At 56.8% G+C, this 16,453-nt stretch overlaps 8 protein-coding genes across 8 annotated transcripts; 4 read left to right on the top strand and 4 right to left on the bottom strand.

Annotated features, from left to right (window-relative positions):
• Positions 1 to 32: 32 nt before the first annotated feature.
• BDY17DRAFT_289013 (uncharacterized protein) lies at positions 33 to 1,424 on the bottom strand. Its single transcript, XM_033732288.1, has one exon. It carries the CDS (start codon positions 1,290 to 1,292, stop codon positions 243 to 245), a length of 1,050 nt encoding a protein of 349 aa, XP_033594030.1. The 5' UTR covers positions 1,293 to 1,424; the 3' UTR covers positions 33 to 242.
• A 142-nt stretch (positions 1,425 to 1,566) lies between these two features.
• On the top strand, positions 1,567 to 2,518 carry BDY17DRAFT_320004 (ankyrin repeat-containing domain protein; the record flags this gene model as incomplete). The annotated part of the gene is made up of 2 exons (XM_033736368.1): positions 1,567 to 1,943; positions 1,990 to 2,518. 2 exons carry the CDS (start codon positions 1,567 to 1,569, stop codon positions 2,516 to 2,518), a joined length of 906 nt encoding a protein of 301 aa, XP_033594029.1.
• A 197-nt stretch (positions 2,519 to 2,715) lies between these two features.
• BDY17DRAFT_244398 (eukaryotic-type DNA primase, catalytic subunit) lies at positions 2,716 to 4,245 on the top strand (the record flags this gene model as incomplete). The annotated part of the gene is made up of 1 exon (XM_033730527.1): positions 2,716 to 4,245. One exon carries the CDS (start codon positions 2,716 to 2,718, stop codon positions 4,243 to 4,245), a length of 1,530 nt encoding a protein of 509 aa, XP_033594028.1.
• Positions 4,246 to 4,283: 38 nt separating this feature from the next.
• Positions 4,284 to 5,017, bottom strand: BDY17DRAFT_320002 (Isochorismatase-like protein; the record flags this gene model as incomplete). Its single annotated transcript, XM_033736367.1, has 3 exons — positions 4,284 to 4,697; positions 4,761 to 4,882; positions 4,945 to 5,017. 3 exons carry the CDS (start codon positions 5,015 to 5,017, stop codon positions 4,284 to 4,286), a joined length of 609 nt encoding a protein of 202 aa, XP_033594027.1.
• Positions 5,018 to 6,491: 1,474 nt separating this feature from the next.
• BDY17DRAFT_243120 (uncharacterized protein) lies at positions 6,492 to 9,381 on the bottom strand (the record flags this gene model as incomplete). Its single annotated transcript, XM_033730403.1, has 3 exons — positions 6,492 to 6,611; positions 6,667 to 6,763; positions 6,923 to 9,381. Coding segments are annotated over 3 exons (2,676 nt in total), but the record flags the coding sequence as incomplete, so codon positions are not given.
• Positions 9,382 to 10,950: 1,569 nt separating this feature from the next.
• Positions 10,951 to 11,508, top strand: BDY17DRAFT_320000 (pre-mRNA branch site protein p14; the record flags this gene model as incomplete). Its single annotated transcript, XM_033736366.1, has 3 exons — positions 10,951 to 10,988; positions 11,053 to 11,133; positions 11,247 to 11,508. The coding sequence occupies 3 exons, from the start codon at positions 10,951 to 10,953 to the stop codon at positions 11,506 to 11,508; spliced, it is 381 nt and encodes a 126-aa protein (XP_033594025.1).
• Positions 11,509 to 12,010: 502 nt separating this feature from the next.
• On the top strand, positions 12,011 to 13,355 carry BDY17DRAFT_288995 (putative esterase). Its single transcript, XM_033732287.1, has 4 exons — positions 12,011 to 12,175; positions 12,231 to 12,476; positions 12,539 to 12,991; positions 13,060 to 13,355. The coding sequence occupies exons 1-4, from the start codon at positions 12,088 to 12,090 to the stop codon at positions 13,341 to 13,343; spliced, it is 1,071 nt and encodes a 356-aa protein (XP_033594024.1). The 5' UTR covers positions 12,011 to 12,087; the 3' UTR covers positions 13,344 to 13,355.
• BDY17DRAFT_288992 (uncharacterized protein) lies at positions 13,356 to 16,435 on the bottom strand. Its single transcript, XM_033732286.1, has 2 exons — positions 13,796 to 16,435; positions 13,356 to 13,739 (listed from the first exon to the last, which is right to left on the bottom strand). The coding sequence occupies exons 1-2, from the start codon at positions 16,162 to 16,164 to the stop codon at positions 13,460 to 13,462; spliced, it is 2,649 nt and encodes an 882-aa protein (XP_033594023.1). The 5' UTR covers positions 16,165 to 16,435; the 3' UTR covers positions 13,356 to 13,459.
• Between the last annotated feature and the right edge of the window lie 18 nt (positions 16,436 to 16,453).

The raw sequence follows: 16,453 nt of genomic DNA, 5'->3' as shown, positions 1-16,453 counted from the left end.
GGTGTCGCAGCCATTGCTGTGGATTTCATTATGTAAACGGTCAGGCTTGCGCTGACGCCTGGCCTGATCGGGAAGGCTCTGGCAGTCGGAGCTCGCCGAGATATATCTCACTGCTGCGCACAAGAAATTATGGATGCCATTGAAAGGTCGTTCATCAATGAAAGCTGATTCCCCTCGTTCAGACAAGGCCATAAGAGACCATCGCATTCCCTCCTCAGCAGTCATTATCGACGGCAACCATGTCACAACGCAAAGAAACTGTCAGTAGCCGTACTCTTCCTCTGTCCCCGCAAAATCTGCCCATCTTCCAACACCTTCGCCTCATTCTTCAGCACCTCTCCACTCGAGAACAAACTCGCTCGCAACTTGTACGTGTTCTCCGACGCAATGCCGAGATACGTGTAAGCGTCGCATTTGTAGTAGATCGGCTTTCCGTCCCTTCTGCACAGTCCGAGCTCAACCAGTTGATCCAGGACCCGTCGAACGTCGTCGTTGTCCGTGAAGTCGTAGGTGTACACACAGATGAGCGTCGCATCCTTTTTGTCCAAAGGATCGTATGTGCCGACTTTCGAGACCGGGCCGAGCTTCCCTTCCGCCGTGGCCTCCGCAACCACTCGCCAGAAACGAGGCAAGTCTTCGGAACTGGGGAACAGCATCCATTTGCCGCAAGTCGTGCCTGTTGATACTGCCGCAGAAAGCAAGTCGTTCTCCAGCTTGTCACGGTGCGGACGCATATAGCGAGTGATTGTCGCGGGCGCTTTGCCGTGGTTCTCCGCTTCCACAGTGCTTCTCCGTTTGATGAAGGCTTCTAGTAGGCTCTCACCCTGCTCGATGAAAGCGTCGACATCCTCGCGTTTCGCGTGTTGCTTCTGGGCCCGAGGGATCTGTGAGCTGCTAACCCACAGCCACGGCCCGGCGTTTGCAGTCGCGGGATCAGCGACCGGGAGTCGTTTGAGAAAGGCATTGACGGTTTCGTCTTGCTGTCGAGCGGCTGCGTGGCCCTTGAATCGATCACTGTAGAGGAGGTCCGCTGCTTCATCGCCGTTGAGGTTCCTCTTAGATGTCCTTTTGGCGGCGGGTGTAGTTGCGGCTACTTCTCTCATGGAGGCTATCTGCGGCCTTGATCTGAGGAAAGTGAGGACGTTATCATCCTTTCCCTTGACTGCGGGATCAAGTTTCCGTCGTTTTGCTACGTGTGCAAAAGGGTCGTGTGGTAGCTTCAAGGTTCGTGCAGCTTCCTGCTCCCATTGAGCTTGTGTGGTCTCGTCTCCTGCAGGCATCTCAGCGGCCATGTCGGTGAAGCAAGGTTGGAGGACTCACCGTAAAAGCTCGAATCATCTGATATCCATCCATCGCCATCTACCACTTCCTCCATCATTGTCACTGCACATGCCGGTGAAATTGCGTTGGGCGGGATAGGCAGGAGAGGAGCGACGGGGGCGGAAGGCGTCGCCCCGCACATCGAAGCGTACTTTCCAACTACGGACGCTCCTGCATTGGAACGTCTTGCACGCACTGAGGTTACATCAATGCAATGTCCTCAAATCACACTATCAACTCATTACCATGTATAACGTACTGCAGCCGAGCCAAGACGAGCTTGAGCATACCGATGAGACACGCATAGTGCCGACGGCGGCTGATCTAGAAGCTGCTGTCGTGCGAGGCTCCCTGCCAGCCGTTTTCACCATACTCGCACTCTGGCAGGCATTATTGAAACCATTGGAGTCCATCTCCTCTGCCCTGACCGTTGACGCTCTTTTGACTGCTATCCGCCATGCACGATCCGACATTGTGTCACTACTGATCGCGGCTAGCCACTACGACACGCTGCCGATCATGCAGGCTTTGGAAGTTGGTTCTATCAAGAGCTTCGAAGCTTTCTTGTGGAATGGGTGGGATATCAACGAACAAATCGAAATGGCGGGACCAACGGCGTTGGGGTAAGTCATCACGCCAGCATGCGTATCGCTGCTAATCACATTCTAGATACGCCGTTCATAACAAAGAGCTGCTCACGTGGCTACTCGAACACGGCGCGGATCCGAACGCCGGCGACGAATACGACACTCCGCTATCTAGAGCTGCACTTGGAGGAGATACGAAAGTCATCGAGATGCTCTTATCTCGCGGTGGCGATGTACACCGCGGTGACGTGCTCAATTGGGCCGTCGAGCGCAAAGACAAGGCGTGCGAAGTGACGACGTTACTGCTGAAACGAGGTGCATCGCCCAACCGCTTAAGGTTCGACGGAGTCGAGCCGGCATGGTCTTTGTATGGGGTAAAGGGCCTCGGCAGTCCGTTGCACAGAGCCATCGCATTGAGGAAGCTGGATGTCGCATCAGTATTGCTTCGACATGGGGCGGATCCAAAGCTGCAGAACACCTTGGGCAAAATACCACGAGACATTGCAGAACAGTTGAATGATTCAGCGGCTCTCGAGCTTCTCGACTGGAACGAAAGACGGCAGTTTTGGAGCGAAGCGGTGCACAATACACACCAGTTCTTCTGGACGTAGTGTAGTGAGCTCTGCCGTAAAGCATGACTTTTTGAAGCGTGGCGCAGATTGAATACCATTACCGCGTAACTTTGAGCATGGCTTACTTCATCCCGACGCGTGATGTGCTCGCGTCTAACATCAACGCGTCTCCCGCAATTCACTTTAACTCGAGCCTCGACACTGACCGTCGTCTCTGCGTCCCCTCACAAATCACAATGCCTCACGCAGTATCACCAGAGTCCAGCCAAGAGCTGCCTGCGCTCAACAGCGAGGCTGAAGTCCTCCCAGACGCACCGCCCACTACCTCGCTGGATACAGATGCGCAGAGTAGTGACGTGGAGGAGCCAGAATCGAAGCAGACCAACGCCGCACCAGCGAAACTCGACGAACTGTTTGATGACGACGACGATGACGAGTTCTCCTCCAGCGTGCAGACCCGGGCGGATGACAGCTCCCAACCAGCTCCGCAAGCCGCACCCAAAGCCCAATACTCCGAGCCCGAAACCCTCCGCCAGTTCTATCAACGCCTCTTCCCCTTCCGCCCGCTCTTCCAATGGCTCAACCATGCCGCTTCGCCACAGCCAGACTTTCAGAATCGCGAGTTCGCTTTCGTCCTCCCCAACGATGCCTACATCCGCTACCAATCTTTCGCCTCGGCCGATCTGTTCCGCAAACAGTGCCTTCAAATGACTCCCACCCGATTCGAAATCGGCCCGCAATACAGCATGAACCCGCGTGAGCGAAAGACGATGCGATCAGCCAGCTCCTTCCGCCCTGTGATGAAAGAGTTGGTATTCGATATCGATATGACGGACTACGATCCCATCCGAACGTGCTGCTCCGGCGCCAGTATCTGTCATAAATGCTGGCGCTTCATCGTCATGGCTGTCAAGGTTGTCGATGGGGCGTTGCGAGAAGACTTTGGCTTCCAGCATATTCTATGGGTCTACTCTGGACGAAGAGGTGCTCACGCTTGGATCAGCGACAAGCGAGCGCGAGAGATGGACGATGCGAAGAGGAAGTCGATCGCGGGCTACTTGGAACTGCTGCGAGGAAGCGAGCATGGCAAGAAGGGACTGGGCATACGGCGTCCTCTGCATCCACACATCGACAGGAGTCTCAAGATCCTCAATCCCCACTTCCAGACGGACGTTCTGGCAGATCAAGATCCCTGGCAGTCTTCCGAGCAGGCGGAAAAGCTGCTCAATCTCTTACCGGACAAGACACTCACAGCAGCACTCCAAAAGAAATGGGACAGCGCGCCAAACCGCAGCTCCAACCAGAAATGGGCCGACATTGACACGGTAGCGGAAGCGGGCAACCTCTCCACGCTGACAACGAAACAACTCGTAGACGCCAAACAAGACATCCGTCTGGAATACACCTATCCGCGTCTCGATGCCGAAGTCTCGAAGAAACTCAACCATTTGCTCAAGTCCCCCTTCGTGATACATCCTGGCACCGGGCGAGTATGCGTGCCGATTGACGTGAGGAGACTAGACGACTTCGATCCCTTTGAGGTGCCTACTGTCACGCAGTTGTTGCAGGAGATTGACGACTGGGATGCGAAGAATGCTTCCATGAGCGAGGAGGAGAGGGCAAAGGTGCTCGACTGGCAGAAGACCGGACTGAAGCCATACGTGGAGTACTTCCGAGGGCACGTGGCGACATTACTGAAGGAGGAAGGAAGAGGCAAGCGCGAAAGGGAAGAAGCAGGGGCCGGAGGGGATCCCATGGAGTTCTAACGACCCTACACCTCCTCCCAGCAAATCACGTACCACGTTCACGACCTCGTCTTCAACCTCCCCACCGCCTCCACCACCTCTTCCGTCCCCGCCGTGCCCCCAAAACACTGCATATTCTTCATACTCGCCTCATGCAACGCCACGTCCGACGCAGCCGTCGCATCCCGCACCGTCGTCGTCCAAAACGCATGACTCCACGCATCGCGCGCCGTGCACTCGACGCAAACGTGCGACGCCACCCCCGTCACAAGCACGTGGTCAACGCCCTTGTCCCGCAACACCGCCTCCAAATTCGTCCCGAAGAACATGGAGCTGCGGTTCTTGTCAATCACTACCTCGTCCGGCGCCGGCGTGAGTTCGTCGAGGATAGCCGTGTCCCATGTGCCGCGGACGAAGCCGCCGAGGGCTAGGATTTCGGCGCCGCCTTCCGGTTCGAATTCGAGGCCCGCGTCCTGGTATCGTGTGAGTTTTTCTTGACATCTCCAACGCAGAGTTCGACTGGGAGGTCCACGCACCGAGTAATCCGGCTTCATCCCGTAGCGAGCGTAAATGACGGGGATGCCGTGTTCTCTGCACGCGGTGCGAAGGCGCTGGATCTGCGGGACGATGGCTCTCGCATTCGCCGTTGGGATGCCGACTTTGCTGCGTTTGTTAGATGTTGGGTGGTGGCGATGTCGAGGACAGAAACTCGCCTGAAACTGCCCTCCTTGTGGCAGAAGCCATTCTGCATGTCGATGATGAGCAGCGCCGGGTGGGGTTTGAGGTCGAGCATGCTTGGGATGGGCGGTTGTCTAGTGCGGATTATTGCACAAAACAGACGGCGTGAAATGTACGATGGAGAGGTTAATACTTATATGGATGATCGGCTGTCGCTGCCCTAATGCTGACAGCCTGGCTAGGGAGGTAGCTTAGTAGCTTCGTGGCGTCGAAATTGACACCTCTCGTCGGAGTGGGTCGGGCGTGACAGTTGATAGAAATGCCCTTGAAGGAATAGGATCGGCTGTGCCTGGGACCAGGAGTCATCATTACTTCCTAGCTAGCGCCTGTCAAACGAGCGATGATGCTGGCAAGCAGCTAGTCGTAAACCATCTCGCTCAATCATCTCACTTCATCAGGTACCGACCCTCGCCAATGATAAAGGGACGTCCTCTCCTCAAGAGCCATCAAAGACCTTCTCGCCCAAACCTCACTCCACCGCGCAAGCACTACTTGCTTCTCCTCCGCAGCCCAAGGTCCTCCTGCTGCAACATCTTCGCCAGCTCCAGACTGCGCTTCTCCTCCTCGCTCAGACCGGCCGTGTCTGTGATCTCCTCGGTCTTCATTCGCTTGCTGCCATTGGCGCTGCCGCCCTTCGCGCCCGGCGTGGCAGAGGTGGAATCACGCTTGCGCTTCAAGGAGGTCGAGGCAGTCAGAGCAGGGGGTGATGAGTCTTGCGCCGGGTGCGTCACGCCGTTCGGAAGTGTGGGCTGGGTTTTGCCCATTTCTGGGGACTGGGAGAGCGATGCAGGAGGTTGGTAGAGTGGGAGATCGGCTTTGGCGGCACTCTGCGGTTGGGGTGGTAATGTCTCGTGCGTTGTGGAGACAGCTGCGGCGGCTTGTGGAGCGGTAGAATGATGAATTTCCACAGAGGGACGGGCTACTGCGTCCTCTGCCACGTCTCCTGTTGTTGGAAGCCCTGACGTTGCTAACGCGGTTGCTAGGCTTGGCTCGACATCTACTTCCATGCCGGATGGGTCTTGGCCATTTGGAAGATCCGTCTTCTCGATGAAGATAGCACTGTCAGCCTTTCTGTCCTCCTTTGAATGCGCGCCTGGCTGTCGTGCGGGGTTCTGCTCAGAATGCTCATTCCCATTCAAGTCCACCAAGACTTCGTTCGCGATCTGCTCGAGCGACGGGATCTCGTACGACTGCTGCTCGTTGTAATTGGTGCTCGGCTCTTCGACGTGGTAAGTTATATGGGGGTTCGCATATGCTGCATTGCTGTGCGGATTGGCGTCCATGGAAAAGAGGCTGGGGTCGATAGGCGGCTCGCTCTGTTCCTCTTGATGGGCTGACTGTTCGAAGGTGGCAGACAAACGACCGCCCGCTGCAGGATGAGACTTGCGAGCCGGTTTCGCTGCCTTCGAGGGTTTGGCTTGCTTATACGCAAGGCTCTGTGGCTTCAACACTCCGCGGCCCGGCAGGAATTGAGCGTTCGTCACTGGGGAATGGGTCAAGGTATCTTCAGACGCCTGAGCGAGGAGCATCGATCCGCCTTCCTCCGGAGGAACGTCAGCCTTCTTCACCGAAACGGTGCCCCTTGGAACCGGGTTCTCAGCCGCCTTGACCGGATCGACGTTCCCGCTCTCGTCGTGAATACATCGCCGCTGTTCATGGGGGTCAGTAACCACGAGATGCAACACGACACTCGGGCACACAAACCTTCGACTTGCGACACTCGGCACAAGCCTTGCTTCTGCCGCGCTTTGGCACTTCTCCAAAAATGGGCACCCCGTTCATGGTCATGGGGATGTTGGCACTGATGTACGCATTCGTTCCCGGCTGTGGCGCGTTGCTTTGTAGATTGCCTGCAGTCTGCTGGCTGTCCCCAAACCCGTAGGAGTATTCCGCGGCACTCGCATGACCATCTGGCATTGCACGCATCACATTCGAAGGCTGTACCTGTACCGGCTTCGACGGCGTGACCACGATATCCTCATGCAGCTCCGATGCCAGCTGAGCTCGAAAGGCAACGCTACCACCTGTGGGAGGGCTGCTCTGGCTCGGGGTGGTTTGCTGGACTTGATCCTTATGCTTACACCGGATACGTCGCTTTCGGCACGCATCACAGGCCACGCGCTTAGGTCCGAGAACCGAGGTCTTCGGCGTGCTAAGATGATGACCTGGGAGCCCGGGCACCATTTGGTCGAGCTGCTGTGGCATAGCGTACGCCACATTCTGGTATTGTGCGAGTGGCGGTTGTTGGTTCACGTGAGCCGCAGAAGCTGGCGACGAGCTCTCGTGCTTGACAACGCCTTGCATAGCATCGGCATCGACTTCAGCATCTTTCTTGGCCTCCTTCGTCATGACCCGCGCACTCTGTCGATCGGGAGCCACTCGCCACGCAGCGATTGCCTCCTTTCGCTCCAGCTCTTTCAACTTCCTCTCAGACAGTTTCTTGGGTGGGCCTTCTTCCTTAGAACTAGGCAGGACAGCATCGGGATGAGCCCAGGCAGGCGGATCCTCATTCCCCCGCTTCCACGCAACCCAGAGAGCAAAGGTCTTTGCCAGCTCGAGCGGCTCGCCGTGACCTTTTGGAATGGAGATGTTCACTCTCTTCATGCGATCGGCAGAGATGCCCTCTACGCGTCCCATGACGAGCATGACGGTGCGGAAGATGAAGTTGACAAGGTCTGGCAGACCTTCGACCTCAGCTTGACTGTAAAACCGAGCGTTGTCCGCACCTGGCCGCATGTCATTGTTTGCGATCTCGCCGTCAAAGTCCGCCCACACGGGAACCTCTCTCTCGAATCGCTTGCCTTCGTAGAACAGCTGGCTCACAGCTTCTGGTAGTGGATCCTCTCGAAGGTACTTGATGGCTGTATACCACATGATCTTCTGAAAGTGTGGGTAGCGGAACTTCAGTGGCGTTTCGTTGGCCTTCTCAATTTCAACCACCTTGAACTGATTTTTGTACGACATCCTGTTGAGGAAGTTGCCGCCAATTACTAGACTGTCCTCGGGTGTCCAGACTGCGTGGATCCAGCCAGACGGAATGAGCATGGTATCTCCTTCACTCAAATCCACCCTGTAGCATTCATTTGTGATGCTGGGCAGGAAGGTGAAATTCTGCTGTGGACTGTCGTTCCATTCCTCGTACGCCTTGAGATGTTTCGCTTTCGGTGGGATGAAGAAGAACGTCTTCTTGCCCTTGAGGATGTGGTAGTACACGCTGCTTCCTCCGAAGTCGATGTGGAAATCGGTGTAGCTGTCCGCAACAGACATGAGGCAGTAGAATTGGACCTTGGGGAATTTGCCTTTGTCGATTTCTTCTTGAGGCCAAACATCATCCTGCAGATCGATGTCTCGCACAAGCTTCGGCCGTTGCAGGAGACGCCCAAGTTTTGTCTGGGACACTTCCAGGCTGATGACGTTGCGAATCGCTTTTTCTTCGCCGACTTCATCGTAGTAATCTGCCCAGCGGCTCAGATTCCATTTGGCACCGGTGTTCTGCGTCTTGACATCAATCACGTCGATCGGCGTTTCGGGACCAACGAGACCGCAGACTTGGCGCACTGTCAGACCTTCCGGCATGATCATGTCGAGACCATCCTGGCCCAGGTCCGGGATGGCGTCGTACTCGAATTCTTCCGCATTGAGCTCTGCCAAGATGTCGTCAGATGCGGATGCGGTACCGTCAACACCAGGTCCAAAAGTCTCCGCCCTTCTTTTTTCCCAAGGCCGCGGATTCCACTCAGCAGGAATGCAGATCGGCTCAACGAACGTGCTGCTCCTCTCAAAGAACTCCTTGGTCACCATTTCGGGCCGCATTCTTGGAAATGTTTCTTCGTCAAACACGAAAGTGCCGTCTTTGATGGGTTGGATGTAATGGTGCTCCGCACTCTCCTCGCTCGTCTTCAGCACGCCTCGTTGTAACTCCGCATAATCCACTGAAGTGTGGGCGCGGGCGCTCTTCCGGACAAATGTTGTTTTCCCATGCTCCGGCTCGCAAGTGGCGCAGAAATACTTGTCCACGTCTCGTACTTCGTGGGCTTTCTTAAAGCCTGCGCAGTCGATGTGGAACCAGTTCTTGCAGCCGTTGCAGGAGATCCATTCGTCGAGTTCGCCATGGGAGCTCGTCGCTCGTGTAGTTTCGCAGCCAGCGCAGATGATATCAACTTTGACAGCATTCTTGCGACGCATGGGCCTGGAATTGCTGACTTCGTGGATCAGCATCGGCGTCTCTGCGGGCACGGACCTCGCTCGGATTTGAGTGAAAGGACCGTCGATGGATAATCCGGATTGTCCAATATCACTGAAGCTTTTGCGCCGGGGTTGGGGGGTATCGGGACGTTCGTTGTTCACGTCATCACCCTTGCCCTTCGCTAGTCCCTTTTTACGTGTCGCAGTGCGCTTCGCAACGAGCTTCTCGACCATGGTCTTCCGCGCACCAGATCCTCTAGGCTTCCCCTTCGGCCAGCCTCTTCCGCGTCGTTTCGGCGGCTGGGAAGTCTCGCTCAAGGCGATATCAGTACTAGCATCTTCTGGAGGCGTGTGGGTTTGCATGACAGGCTGACTTGACAGGTCTGAGTAGCCATCCACATCAGGCATAACGATATCGCCGGTCGAGCTGGGCTTGTATGCGGAGTATCGCGGACTGGATCCGTTGTCATCAATCGTCTTTTGAGGAGAGGGAAGCATCGGCGGAAGTTGGCGGGCATCCAGGGGATCGAAAGGAGGCAAGAGAGGTGGCTGTGGTTGCATCACTGTCTCCACTGGTCGCGGCCGATATACATCCTGAGGGAAGCTATTGGCATGTGGCCGCTGACCCGGGAAGGCCAGGTTGGGAGATGTAGGCTCACGCGGCGAGCCCCCAGACTGAAAGTTGAGCAGCAACGCCGCCTCTTCAACCCGACTGTCGTGGACTGGTGCAGGCCGAGCGACACTTGACGACCAGCCATTGGCGGATTGATAGCTCGTAGCGGGGCGGGAAGCGTACTGCGTCACAAGCGTTGAGGGAAGAAGCTCCGAACGAGCGCGCTTGTGTGGTGGCTCGTCCCCGGAGGCGTAATCTCGGGGCACGACGTGCTCATGCTGGCGGAAGGCAGTGGTATGGTAAGGCGAGAAGGGCTGGAGTGAGGGAGTGGTCGCCAGCGCTGCTTCAGCCAGAGTGTCAATGGTGGAAAGCCGACGTTGATGTGTGCTCTTTTGATTCGCACTGTATGCCCTTGCTCTTGAACTTGTTGCCATGAAAGCGCCTTCCGGCCTGACTGTGAAGTTGACATGGTTGTTGATGGCCGGGTAGTTGAAGCTAGGCTCCAGAGGGGTTGGTTTGGTGGGCGAGAGTGGCTCAACAAAGTCGCGCGGCGGTGTAGGCGAGCGCGCACGGGGTGGGAAGAAGCCGCTTGGAGCCTTGAAGGTCGGGTTGTAGAGAGCGTGAACCATTGCGGAGCCGTCGGGGGTGGAGGGGAATTGCGGAGGTGATGGGGAAGTGAGGCCGGCGCGTGCAGCACGGGGCCCGCACGTGCTCACTCTCGCCTTCGCACACGGCTGTTTCCCGACGGATTATATTGCATTCGAGACGCTTGGTGGTTCTTAAGAGGGGTTGCGGTGTGGCGGTGGCAGCGGTGTTGCTCATGCGGAGGCGCTTGCAAGTGCGGTGGGGTAAGGCAGGGAGAAGGGTGAGGTTTGCTTGTGCGACAGCAGGCTGGCGCTTGTGATTTCATTCAGTCATGCCGTGAGACTCAAAGAGGGCCAGCTCATATCCGCGAGAGCAAGCCAAGGGTTCAGGAGTGGTGAGGGCGAGGGTGTGGTTGTTCGACGGGACGCAATGCTGGGGAATGTGCTGCTGGCCTCGCCAAGTCTATTAAGCTTCGGCTAACGCGGGAGTGGCCGTGCCAATCACGTGCACCTTTCACTCTTCACACTTCTGTTTCCTTCCTACACCTCACACCCTCCCCTCTCCCTCCACGCGACCGTCACCACCCAGAAACTGCTATCCAAGCTATGAGTCGTAGTTCCAAGGTCGACCCACAAGTGAACCGGTGAGTCTCACATTCTCCACGCCCCTCACCTCGGTGCGCGCGCTCTGACTAATTCTTGCAACAGCGCCCTCTTCGTCAAGAACCTCTCCTACAACGTCTCGACAGAAGACTTGTTCGATCTCTTTGGCAAATTCGGACCCATCAGGTACGCTAGCATGTCCCGCGCGATCGCCATTTCACCGAGTCCTCGGCCTTCCAGCGCCTACAGCCTCGGCGGGGGCGCTCGCGCATCCCCCACCATCCACTAACACCTCGCAGACAAATCCGCCAAGGCATCGCCACCAACACCAAAGGCACAGCATTCGTCGTCTACGAAGATGTCATGGACGCCAAATCCGCTTGCGACAAGCTAAACGGCTTCAACTTCCAGAACCGCTACCTCGTCGTGCTCTACCACCAGATCGAGCGCTCCGTCAAAGCCGCACAGGACCGCGCCGCGACTGCGTCAAGTAGTCAGCCCGACCTCGCCGAGCGACAGGAGAACTTAGAAAAGCTGAAACAAGAGCATGGGATCGATTAGTGGCGCGCGGAGCCGAAGCCTTCCACGGTGAGAATCGACTTGGATCTAAGTCTGAAGGCTGCGGCTCCGAAGCTTGCGGGGCGCAATAACAACTACACGGGGCGCTATGGTGGTGTGAAGGGCGTTTCAGTCTCGGTCAGAGAGATGGAGGATGTGAATGCGGGTCTGTGGCGGCGTATGAAGGACGTGGTCATCGGCGTTGTGGGAGGCATGGCTTAGGGGCCAGGACGTTAGGGCGGTATCGACATCATCACGGCGATGAACGCTCGCTCTCAAAGTATGAGCTAGGAGCCATCAGTGTATTCGAAATAGAGACTATGCACGAGGCTTTGCGCTCGATTGCAGTAATTGCTCGTGACGAGGTTCCTGCGCGATTCACTCCCTCTTCCAATGGCGCCCCCAGTAATCCAACAAAACTGCCCACAACTCAGAAAGCAAAGCATGTCTCGGGCAGTCGAGCATCGTAGCCTCGAATTGTGGGCCCAGGCAACCTCCGCCAGACGACTTTCCCAAATTAGAAGGTACCGACAGCACGAGCTTCACACTCCCAACCCATCACCCACTTCTCAATATCGCAAAATGTCTCACGAGCCCGTAAACCCAATCCTCCCGCAGTTCCTGCCCCATCTCGATCCGCAATTCATAGAAATCTACAACAAATACCAAGGTCTGCTTCACCCAATCCCAATGCTGACGGCGATGTCACTGACCACCATCTCCAGCCCCTCGTCTCCGCGCGGACCAGGTCTCCATCGGAGAATACCGTGCCAATACCACCAAATACACCTTCCCAATCACACCGGGTCCGAAGCCGGAGGTAGGAGACGCAACCATCCACCGTATCCCCGTCGAGCATCCCGCGGGCGAGATCCGAGTCAAAGTCTACACGCCGACCGAAGCAGCGATCGAAGCCGGAGGTCTGAAGAACGCGCAAGGCCTATTGCCCGCGCACGTCAACTATCATGGCGGTAAGCTCCACGAACCACCTCTCACAGCGTACGGTAATCAACGACTAACACTCCCCCAAAAGGCGGCTGGGTCATCGGCTCCCTCCTCTCCGACGAACCCTGGTGCCGCTCAGCAACGCAAACCCTCGGCCTAATCGTCGTCGACGTCGACTACCGCCTAGCCCCCGAACACCCCCACCCAGCCCAAGTGTGGGACAGCTGGGCAGCGCTCAAATGGGTCTTTGCCAACGCCAGCAGCCTCAACATCGATCCCTCCCGCGTCTCTATCGGCGGGTTGTCAGCGGGCGGACACATCGCGGCCGTGCTGGCGCTCCTCGCGCGCGACGAGCCTGGCATGCCGATTTTGAGGCTGCAGTTGCTGGTTGTGCCTGCTGTTGATGCGCGCTCGATTCCGCTTGAGGGGCCCGTGGCGGACGGGGTGGAGTATGGGAGTATGCGGAGTTGCGAGTTTGCGCCGTGTTTGCCGCTGAATCGCATGCGGTGGTTTTCGCGGCATTGGCTGGGGATGGATGTTGGTGAGTTTGCCTCTTTGTGTTGCCCTTGCTGTGAGTGGCACTATGACTGATGTTTCCCGCGAATGCAGAGGAGCGAAAGAAGAAGCAAGACGAGTGGATCTGCTCGCCCATCCTGGCGCCCTCTCACGCCGGGCTAGCACCAGCTTCGATCAGATGCGCGGAGTTCGATGTCCTGCGTGACGAGGGCGTGGCGTATAACGATCTGCTCAACAAGTCCGGCACTCCGAGTCGAATCAAAATCTACAAAGGCGTGTGCCATCCCTTCGCGCACTGGCACGCGTTGGACAAAGCGAGGGAATTCGACCAGGACACGTTTGATGATCTGAGGCAGGCACACGCCCTTACCAAGTAATAGACCAAGAGGTTCTTGTGCAAGGTATTATGTGTATCATTGCAGCTCGTCCCAACAAGCTCGATGTGCATACGCCCCAACCATGCACACCACATGTACGTAAATCCCAACATCTCTCAAACAATCCCGTAAGCCTTCTTCGCAATGAAGTAGCAAGTAACGCCAAACAGGAGCAGGCCGGCCGTAATGCACGTAAACCACGTCAGATCCTCCTTGTACTCCACCTGCCCCGGCACGTACACGTTCATGCCCCACATGCCCGTGATGATGTTCATGGGTAGCACAATGGTGCCGATGACGGTGAGCTTGCCGAGAATGTCCGCGTTTTGTTCCGCGCGCTCGTTCATGCGGATGTTGATTTGCGCGACGTAATTGCTGTGGGCGCGACTGAGGAGGCTGCAGATGCATTGTTAGCAAGATCTGGGGGGAAGAGCAAAGAGGTAGACACTGACCTCTCATAATGCGACAGATTATTATTCATGGTCACGATATGATCTTGGATATCGCCGAGGTAGAGGCCGATTTCGCTCCGCGGAGCCACCTCCCAATTCTCGTTGCATCGCTTCGCGAAACCCTTGATGACGTCTGCCTTGTTGCCGAGCAGACGGTACAAGCCCATCACTTTCTTGCGGCACTCGCCGACCTGTCGAAGGATGTCGCCGCCGCTCTTGAACTTGTTGTCAGTATCGTCGCCCTTGTCGTATTGATTGGTGGAATTGAACGGCCAGCGCTTCCAGAAGCTCTTTCGTTCGGGCTTCGCGGGCTTCTTGTTCTGGTTGATACCCTCGGCATCGTCGGCGGAGGTGACGTGCAGGTAGAGAATCTCCTCGTCGATCTCGTCCACTTCCTCCTCAATCGTCGATACACGTGGGCCATACACGTCGGTGATGTCGTCGATGAGGGCATAGCTGATCCAGTCGGCGGTGGGCGACATGTAGTCATTCAGTTGGCGAATGCGTCGCCTGACGTTGGCCGGATGCGGGGTTTGCGAGTGGTGGAAGGTGATGATGCCGTCTCGGAAGACGACGGCGTAGAAGTTGACGGGATCCATGTAGTCCTCGCTTTCCTTGTCTTGCTCAAAGGACCGATAGTTCAGGAAGTAGTAGGATGCGAACAGCTCCACCTTCTCCCGCTGCTCCTGCATGAGAATGTCCTCGGTGGTAAGCTGGTGGATGCCGAAAGCTTTGGACAGCACTTTCATCTCCGTCTCCGTCGGCTGCAACACATCCAGCCAGAATGTCGGCCGCGGACCGTATCTTGGAGGTTTGGAGTAGGGTGTCGGAGTGGGCGCCTCGGAATCCTTGCCAGTTGGCGTGCTGGTCCTCGTTGGAGGTTTGCTGCCTCCGGGAGAGCGCAAAGCCTCTGCGTCGCTCAATACGGAGGGCTGTCGAGAGAGATGGTCTCCTGCGACTGACGGAGTGTGGATCGAGGCATGAGTGTGGATCGAAGCATGCTTGTCCAAGACCGGGCGAACGAGTGCGTTGTCATCCCCCTCTTCCTCCCCCTCGCTATCCTCTTGCAGCTCGATATGATCAGGGATGAAAAGATCTCTGAACGTTGCGCCGTCCTGTAGAAGATCACTGATCGTACGGGCATGTATGGTACCATCAAACATCTCGTTGAAGTAAGTGAAGCGGAACGGCTCGTCCTCCTCCCGATGCCACGCCGTCTTGCCCGGACGTAGACGGCCACCAACCATGACCGGCTCATTGATCTTCTTGGCTCGGATGTGCTCCTGCGCTGTCCGCTCTTCCTTTTCCTCGCGACTCCAATCATGCAGCACGTCTAGGTCGGGCCATTGACCCGGACGCGTGCGCCGCCGGCCTTGCTGGCCTGATCCGGTCATGGAATGGTGGTCATCTCCATCTCCCCCATCCTCAGATAGGCCAGCGTCTCCGGGGAAGCAGACATCCCTCTCAGCGAGATCGGCCACAGTGGATCTTCTTCTCATTGCCTCTGAAGAGCTCCCAGAGTAGCGGCGGTCATCCTCGTCAATGTCGATGACTGCATCGCGGCCACGCTCGGAATGACTCCCGGGGATGTCATTGACATTGATCATCAGATCGTCGAGAGAACCCAGGCGTGGAGAGGTTGGCACAGAGGGAGGATTGTTCACGTCGTACTCGTCGTCGCTTTCCATAGTCGGCTGCAGATGACTTGTGGCCACGATCCGCTTGCGCGAAGATGCATGCGAGTGAACGGAGGACCTCCGGCCTCGATAAGGTGTAGAGCCATAGTGTCCCGAGCCAGCGCGGGAGACTTCCGGACGGGATTGATTGCGAGACCTCGAAAGCAGCGGAGTATGATCGGTGGGCTGACCCTCGTCGTCGTCGCCATCATCGCTGATAGCAACGCCAGTAGCATGAGCGAGTCTTGAAGACCGATGCCCTCCCCCCAGAGCACCCGACATTGCTGTTCCGCGATTGCGAGCGTAGGGCAGACTGGGCCGCGTGAAGCCCGTCTGCTGTAGACTCTCTCTTCGAGGCCGTCGCGGAGTCGAGCCACGATGATCCAGCAGAGCCTCACTCTCCAAACTGCTCTGACTGTGACTGCGATTCTGCAAGCGATAGAACGCCCCCGCAGGAATACCACCCTGCCTCTCTCCCGTATCCAACGCCTCTTCCGCTCGTAGGTCTGCCGACTGGCCGAAATTGCTTCTCTTATTCTTCTTCTTGTGCCTGCCCGCGCGATGCTTCTTCTTCTTCGGCTGTGCAGATGCGGCGCCATCTTGAGCGGTGGAGCTTTGGGCGGTCGGCTCAGGTTTCGCCATCGATTCCGGTCCTGCCACCTTGGCCAGGTCAGGCTTGGTAGTCGAGGACATGGCTTGCGGTGCACTCTCAAGCCGCGTGCTGCGCAGGGGTAGTTATCAAAATTTGGTGTACGACGCTGTTCAAGGCTCAAATGGCTGGTATAATGGCAGCAATGACTTCAATTGCCTCATTCGCCCACGAGTGAATCGGCAGGCTAGCCGTTTTCGTCCAAGCGCTGGTTGGAATTCGCGTGAGCCTGCCAGAACGAGCGAGTGCGTGGATGGACTGGATAACGATGGGGGTGTCGAAGGGAGGAGGAAGAAATCAGAGCAGCGGTGAATTGGCAGAATTGAGCGTGGC

Source organism: Neohortaea acidophila (genome assembly GCF_010093505.1).
Source record: "Neohortaea acidophila strain CBS 113389 unplaced genomic scaffold BDY17scaffold_1, whole genome shotgun sequence".
In the NCBI taxonomy this organism is placed as follows: Eukaryota; Fungi; Ascomycota; class Dothideomycetes; order Mycosphaerellales; family Teratosphaeriaceae; genus Neohortaea; species Neohortaea acidophila.
The sequence above is the reverse complement of the archived record's forward strand: the minus strand, read 5'-3'. Positions and strand labels throughout refer to the sequence as shown.